The sequence below is a fragment of the Carica papaya genome, chromosome 3, assembly GCF_054855325.1.
Source record: "Carica papaya isolate Zhongbai chromosome 3, ASM5485532v1, whole genome shotgun sequence".
Lineage (NCBI taxonomy): Eukaryota > Viridiplantae > Streptophyta > Magnoliopsida > Brassicales > Caricaceae > Carica > Carica papaya.
In genome coordinates this window covers 33641309-33650125 of record NC_142311.1, presented here as the reverse complement: position 1 = coordinate 33650125, position 8817 = coordinate 33641309, and the positions used below count along the sequence as shown (strand labels likewise).

General features: G+C 28.0%; 1 protein-coding gene across 1 annotated transcript; it reads left to right on the top strand.

Annotated features, from left to right (window-relative positions):
- The first annotated feature begins 4432 nt into the window (after positions 1–4432).
- On the top strand, positions 4433–5965 carry LOC110815002 (LOB domain-containing protein 29-like). The gene is made up of 2 exons (XM_022042621.2): positions 4433–4760; positions 4871–5965. Exons 1-2 carry the CDS (start codon positions 4482–4484, stop codon positions 5351–5353), a joined length of 762 nt encoding a protein of 253 aa, XP_021898313.1. The 5' UTR covers positions 4433–4481; the 3' UTR covers positions 5354–5965.
- The last annotated feature ends 2852 nt before the right edge of the window (positions 5966–8817 follow it).

The window sequence follows — 8817 nt, the reverse complement described above, 5'->3', positions numbered from 1 at the left end:
TCTCATTATTATATTTTGTGTGTGTGTGTGTATATATATATTATGCAAAGTAATTTAATTAGTTTGATGGGAGATATGGCGATCCACTTGCGATCATGTGGGTAGTACACAGAAAAAGAAAAAAAGACACTATTAAAAAATATAATGTGAGCTTATATATATAATTATGCTTTATATATATATATATATAAACCCTGAAAACTTAAGTTATAAACATATTTAATACTTGAGTAGCTTCGTGGACAGAGATATTCAGCAATAATGATGGGTGCATTACAGAACTATATATACATATATATATATATATATTACTTTTCGAAATTATAAAAGTAATTATTGAATGGCATATATGTGTATATATGGTTATTATTAATATGGGTTAATGATAGAATATTGGGAGGAATTATGGAAAATTAAAAACAATTATAAGGGCTGTCAGCAGGTGTTGTTTCCAATAATATTCTTGGAATTTCTTTAATTTCTAAAGATTAGTTTATAACAATTTCAAAAGCCAGATTATTAAAAATTAAAGAAATCAAAATTTATCGTAAATGAATGGAGATAAGTTTATATATATATATATATATATGGTGTGCTCCTTTTGAGGTTAGTTGAACCCCTCCTACATTATTGTCTATAAATATAATATTAATTATTATAATAACCCTTTTTAATAGTTTAATTAATTTCTTAAATAATATATATATATATATATATATATATGCATGGCTTGTTGTCTCCAAGATAAGTCTTGTTATGTTTCTGGGTAAAGTGGCCAACAAGTACACATGATGAGTTGAAGGCCATTTCCCCAATATTGGCTGCCAAATTCCATGCACAAACCCCCTCTTTATACGTCCACCTGTGCCTCCAATACATAATTACAATGAGATATACATATATATATATATAGACATATATCTTCATTCTTACACCTATATATATACACACACACACACCCATCTACCCATCTTTTCATTTTGACCATACCCTACATACATGAGAAATCCCCAAATAAAAATGGGGTAATCCAAAATTTCAAAATCTTACTAATTCTATATAGTAGTAGTTTTGTTCATTTACTAAAAAAATTTCTCACTTTGTTTTTATTTATTTATAATATAAAATAAAATATTTAATATATATATAACAAAAATAAGAAATTATCGATAATATTATATTAAGTCTTTCTATACCCTTTCTCGTATTTTCTTTCCACCTTCATTTTAGTCAAAGTATCGGACATAAAAAAATTTTCTTTATTGACGTCCGTAAAAAAGATATATAATCAACTTATCTATCCTATTTGTTCATAAATTAAATTTTTTTTTCAACTTTCAAAGTATTTAACACACGAAATCGTGATCTTTAAATCTTTTTTCTATTATGAGATAAGTCATTAATAAAATAATTATCAAATGAAATTTTAGTTCTACGAACTACTATACCGATCTAACTTTCACTAAATTTCTATCGACTAAATTGATTATACTATGGTCACGAACATATTGAGTTCTTTGTGCGAGTTTACCCTTAATTTCAAAAGTTGATCCACATTCACATGTAATTCCATTATATCTTATTAATAGTATAGGCTATGCTTTCTTACGAACTTAAAGAAAAAATGATTATATTACATCGATATTATTAATTCTTGTGTGTGTGTGTGTGTGTGTGTGTGTATATATACATTTAAAAAATTGTGTATGATACATGTAAATCTTCTATAACCCCTTGGTGAGAATATAAAGACGTATGTCAAGTTGGGTGGTGGTGTCATTATTAGGGTTTTAGGAGGTGGGTCCAAAGTGCAGGCAAGGCCTACATGTTGGTATGTCACATAATAACATTTTATTTTATTAATCAATATTATTAATTCTTCTATATTGCTCGACAAGCCGTGACCTGCTAGCCTTAAACAACTCCAAGACTATATATATATATATACATATATACACACACACATATACACATACACATATACATATGTATATTACATTATATTAAAGTTCTTTTTTTTTTTTTTTCTAAAAGAAGTTATATATATTTTTTTTGAAAATAAAATCACTTGGTGTAATAAGTGTTGTATTCCAGTGTCACTATCTTTTGTTTGATTCAATTTTGGAATATGCTTCTTTTCTGTTCCTTTACACTAAACCAGTCTGATTATGATCTGTCTGGAACAGTGTAATTTAATTTGACATAAATCTCTTCCCACCATTTTATGTTGTGTATATATATATATATATATATATATATATATACAACAAATTTCTCCATTAATGGACCACCATTTAATTCTGATTTTACTTATATATATATATAATATTATGTTGTTGAAATTGAAGATGTATACATACAATATGTGTTCATCATTGGGACAATTATTGGCTATTCGGTATGTGTATGTATATGTATGTATGTGTGTGTGTGTCGTCGATGAATGTTACTTAGTTCTTGGTCACCCTAAAATTACCCATCAAAACCCATTAACTTTTCTCTATTAATCCAACCAAATTATATATACACATTTATATATATATATATATATATATATGTGTGTGTGTGTGTGTGTGTGTGTATTATCAATTAATGTAACTTAGTTCTGGGTCACCTTAAAATGACCCATAAAAACCCATTATCTTTTCTCAATTAATCCAAACCAAATTATATATATATATATATATATGTATATATGTGTGTGTGTATATATTTCCAAATACGAATGTAATAGGTAGTAACACTGCAAGCTAGCTACCTTTCATTAATTTCCATGCCATAATTTAGATTCTATGTTATGGCTGAATATACACACACACAAATGAATTACTGGGCAAGTGAACAATCACCTATATATATATATATATATATATTATATCATGGGCGGCAGTAAACTGCGAACTGGTGATGGATATAGTTAATTAACTTGCAAAATTAATCACAGATATTAACATTGGCAGAAGAATAGAATCTACTTGCATTAGTTTAATTAAAATAGACTTACATAACAGTATTAGGGCATGGTCAACTTTTTGCATTATATATATACAACAGTCGCATTAGGCCAGGGTCCCCTAAACAGATACATATATATATATATATGTATATATATTGATGAAGAAGAGTAGTTAAAATGAACGAGGTTGATATAGGATTATGATATATATTGACTTTGTAATTAATTGAATTAAATGATGAATCTGTTATACATGTCCCATTTTTTTCAGCAACCTTAAAACTCCATTAATTAACTAAGTCTGCTTCAATTACCTATATATATATATATATATTAGTAGTGAATGTGCAGGCATATGTTGGGATTATCCAAGCTGATCATGATCATCATAAAATAAGGGTTTTAATTTCACACATGCGTCCATCTTAATTATTACAAATTAACAGTTTCTAATTATTACCTAGCTATATATATATATATATATGTATATAATTCATATATTCTTAATTTAATGACTTATATATGCTTTAATAAATACTTCCCTAAACTCCATGCATCTAAATTATGATTTCTTCCATTAAATTTATAGATGAATCGATATATATATAATTCGTTGTATAACAGAATGTTTTCTTCTATTAAATTGCGTGATTAATGGGTCTAAACTCATTAATTAATTAATATCTATACAGTAACATATATAGGCAATAATTACTTACTACCATCAAAACAGCCATTTGTTAATCTTTCTGGATCAAATTAGATCAAACAATATATGTATAAGAAGTGGGAATTTAATTGGTTAGTAGCTTCGAAGTCTGGCGAAACCCTAGATGCTGGATTTTTAATGGTAACTCACTTCCAGATTTTTAAACAGAACTCCTTGTTCATATACACACATATATATATGTATGTATATATAAGCAATTAGTAAGTGAGTTTTTCTCAATAGGATAATACTATAGGTGGCATATTAACCTGTGTGTGTGTATATAGTATTAAGCGGACCCATTTTCTCTTAGATCCTATATACCCACTAGCTAAATTTAGTTGCAGTTATAAGATCACATATATATATATATATATATATATAGAGAGAGAGAGAGAGAGAGAGAGAGAGATGTACAGAAGAAAGCAAATTAAATATATATACATCCGAATTGGAATGGAGATACATATGTATATTCATTGATTAATCAATTAAATATTAACTAATGAAGCCAAATTGAAAAAAAATAGAAGAAATTGGGGTTGGTTTTTTTGTCGTATAAGATTGTTAAATGGAATCTGGTTTAGTAAGGGTATAAATTAATTAAAATTAAGAAATGAAGGAGGGGGGTGGAGGAGGGTTTTTATAAAGAAAAAACAATGAAATATGTAGCCCATTAAGGGGACCAATATGTAATTAAGTATTGATTAATTTATTATATCATCCCACCTCCTTCCTCCTCTTACTCTTCTGTTTATAAATCTTGACAGCCTAAGTCCCAAAAAACCTGCAATAAAGCAACTTATTCAACCAACAATGACTGGTTCTGGTTCTCCCTGTGGAGCCTGCAAGTTCTTGAGAAGAAAATGTGTTAGAGGTTGTGTTTTTGCACCTTATTTCTGCCACGAACAAGGTGCTACTCATTTTGCTGCTATACATAAAGTTTTTGGTGCAAGTAATGTTTCCAAGCTTCTTGCTCATCTTCCAGTAAGCGATCGATGCGAAGCTGCTGTTACCATCTCTTATGAAGCGCAAGCTAGGCTTCAAGATCCCATTTATGGCTGTGTCTCGCATATTTTTGCTCTCCAGCAGCAGGTTCTTGTTTATTTCTTCTTAATTCTCAAAACCCTAATTTGTGTTCTTCTCCTTAGTTTCTTAATTTAACTGGGTTATTCTAAATTACGTATGCGTATATATGTATGCAGGTTGTGAATCTGCAGGCACAGCTAGCTTCTCTCAAAGAACAGGCAGCTCAAAGCATTTTGAATGCCTCTGCTGCTGCAAACCCTAGTGATGATCATCAGAAAATATACTATGGCAGCTACGAAAAGCTTCCTTTCGATGACCATCACGAAGAACTCGATCATTTCCAGAATTTGTTTCTTCAAGGGAATTCAAGCATGACTACACCTCAATTAATTAACCAAAATATTTCGAGTAATTCCACAGTTAGCCAATATTACGACAGCCTTAGTGGGTCTACATTTTTCAACCCGAATTCGAACATGGGTAACTACAGGAGTAGTTCAGTCATCACCGGTGAAGATGTCTCGTTTTCGAGCTTCGGAGAGTCTTGTTTCGACATGCAACAAGCAAATAGTAGCAGGCAATGGAGCTTCCAAGACACGGATGATCTTCAATCCGTGGCCTTTGGCTACGGTACTACTACTAAAAATTCATCAGCCTAGCTAGATATATACATATAATCGGTGAAAGATCGATCAATTTTCAATTTTGAAAGAAAATTGTGCTTTTGATTGCTGATCAATCAATATCGTCAATAAAAAGCCTAAAGAAAACCCTAGAAATGTTCATATAGTATAATCGGATTAAAACCCTATGATCCACCCCTACTTTTATTTTTATCTTTCATATTTTTACTAGTGTAACCTCCGGATTTTAGTTAGTAGAATATTAATCTTGTACGGTAAAAAAAATTAATTTCTGGTTAAATTTTCTCATCTAATAACTAATTACTAATTAATCTTCTCTAATGATCTTATATATATATATATATACACTAATGCCCTTCACTTAAGTAATTACTGCAACCTAATTTTTGACCTAATCCATACAGTTAATTACCCACTTCAACTATATAATTACCACTAGCTAGCTTACTTAACTACTCTTAGATGTGTGTGTGTTTATATCCATATACTTATATACATATATATATATATATAGCAGATAATTGTGATTATTGATGGCAGATGACGACAATTAGTTTGATTGATCTATACTGTTTTCTGTACTTTCGGATATGTATACATATACATATATGTTGTATGCATAGTTAGGAAATATATACATGCTTATGATCCCAAGAACTTAATTTATTTCATTTAGATAGGTACTTTAGGGTTCATCAACCCAACATTAAATTATATAAATTCTTAATCTGAACACACATTTTTCAATGAGAGAAATTTCAGTAAATGTTTTTTTTTTCTTCTCCTTCTTCTGATCATCATGCATGTATGTTATAAATATTGTTGTATTTATCTATCTATCTATGTATCTAGCTAATTAATTAATTAGTTTATTCATATATGAATATCATAGTTATGATGTATATTATATTCCATTTGCCATTGTTTAGCTGACAATTATTTTTTTTTGCATTAGACCAGTTTATGTATACATATACACACACACACACACACACACATATATATATAATTATTTTTTTATAACTTGTTTTTGAAGGTAAAATAATTGAAATAGCTAGATACTTGAATGTTATTTGCAGTTCATTGTGCAATAATATTAATCTGGGTTATTACAGTGTACTACTGAAAGTTCTTCCTTAGTTATGCTACTTTTTAGTTTTTAATTCAGTGGTGGATTATGGAGTTATAAATATGTATATGTGGGTGCATCTGTATATTTGCATATATACATATATATATATATATATACAGACAGTCTTGACCTTCCAAAGTGAACGGTGAGTGTGTGTGTGTGTGTGTGTATATATATATGTATTTAGGTAAGACATGTGCATGCCCTTTAAGCTTCTCGAGGTTAATTTTATTAATTAGTTTTAAAGAGAAGATTTTTTTGGTAATTAGTGGATATACACACACACATATATATATATATATCTATATATAACACGTATAGGCAATACTGATAATAAATATGTATAATGATAAGAGAATTGTCAGAGGTTCTTCTGAGTGTGAAATGTGGATGCTATGCTGCGTATAATTCTGTCTGCATTATGAATCATACCATCACCAAATTAAAACAAAATGATGATATATATATATATATATATGGCCCCTGCATACATCCCTTATAAATTCTCTACTGCTTTCTCTATTGCAGTTGTCTCTTGAAATATATATACATATACATTATATATATATATATATGAAATTCATCCCTTTAATTTTCCTACATTGCAGATGATTCATTAATATATAAACATCTAAACACCTGTCTAATTGATGTAATAAATTAGCCAAACACATGCGTATATATATATATATATGCATATAACTAATTATGATAATTAAATATATTTCTTAATTAGATTAATATATTTTTGGAGATAAGCAAGATGGGCAAACAGATCAGTTGATATGCATACATATTGCATTACAATTATAATTATAATATTATTTATTAGAGAATAGAAATAACATAATTGATTGCATGATATATATACATATATATATATATGTACATATAATACATATGTATTATGCAGCAATTAAGAACAATCTTACATGTTCTATTTCTGGGGATTGGTAATTAGGTACCAAAGGTAAAATCATTTGATAATAATATATACATATATATATATATATTATGATTAGCATATACGACTGATTTGATCCAATCATTGATCCATCCTTTTTAAACTTATAATGACATATATACATATACATATACATATACCTATACATATATTTTCTTATTTTTAAAATAATTTCTATGTATTTTCTCTTTTTGAAAATCTTTTTTTTCTTTTAAAAAAACCCAAGATAATTTATTTTGGAAAAAAAAAATTGCATTTTAAGAGCCCGAAGTGTTTAAGTTAATGGGCTTTTTTTGTAGCCCAACATAAAAGGGACCCACCACCTCTAAATTTTAATATTTTTAATAAAATAATAAATAATTTATATATTTATTAAAAATAAAAAATAAATTAATTATATAATTAGAAATTAGGAAACTAAAATTGGAATGTTTATTATTAAGTTGATATTAATAATAATTAACAAATACTTGAATTTCCATTTATAGGTCTGATTTAGGATCAAATGCTCGCATGTGGTCCAGTCCACCATTGTTACCATGGACTGGACTGGACTATTGGATCAGGACCACTGGTTCAGGTCTATTCTAAATCTAGTTTCATTCTATATTTAACTTATTCTGCCTTATGAATTTAAATCTAAAGTGAAAATCAAACAATATATTTTAAATTTTATTAAAATTTTTGAAATTTATTTATGAAATTCATACTGATTTAGCTACAAAAATGATGAATATTTATTCTATATGAAAAGGGTAATTTTTTTTTTTTTTACTAATTTCGTCAATGGCTCGAGGAGCAATTTGATGTTAAAAAAAAGAAAAAAAAAAGACCGATTCAGCTTACTCAAAAAATGGAAAGAAAAAGACTTTAAATCATCAAAAAACTTATAGGTGTTTGGTTGATGAAATTGATTACCGATGTTTAAAACGATTACTTAAGACCATAAATAGAGTGTTTTAAGCAACAAACTTTGTATTTTTATTCCTAAAGTAGAAAGTTTATAGACCAATCTATATAGATCTTTTCTCGAGTCTTATTGAAAAAAAAATTGTCTTCAGGTCTATTTTAAATAGTTTTAAACCTAATTGTGTGACAATTTCCATTATAGGACATATAGAGGTTCGTGACTGGGGAGAAATTCTCTTCATAATCAATTCCTTAGTTCTTGATGTAGCTTTTTGTATCTATTAATAGACTCGTCGAGCTTGTGTTTGATTTTGGAACTCTACTTATTTCTAAATAGTTTATGCCTAAATGATTGATCAAGTATCTTTCAAATATCATTATTAGTTATTAATTTTATATAAAAATGTCGTTGCATTTGTTTATGCAGTAGATGATAAAGATACAAAATTTATGGAAGAAGTTGGTTCATAAATA

Bases quoted from the DNA above. Each gene is read 5' to 3' on its own strand.
- LOC110815002 (XM_022042621.2), top strand. From the start codon at position 4,482: ATGACTGGTTCTGGTTCTCCCTGTGGAGCCTGCAAGTTCTTGAGAAGA. The intron at 4,761-4,870 runs GTTCTTGTTTAT...ATATGTATGCAG, and splicing joins TTTTTGCTCTCCAGCAGCAG to GTTGTGAATCTGCAGGCACA.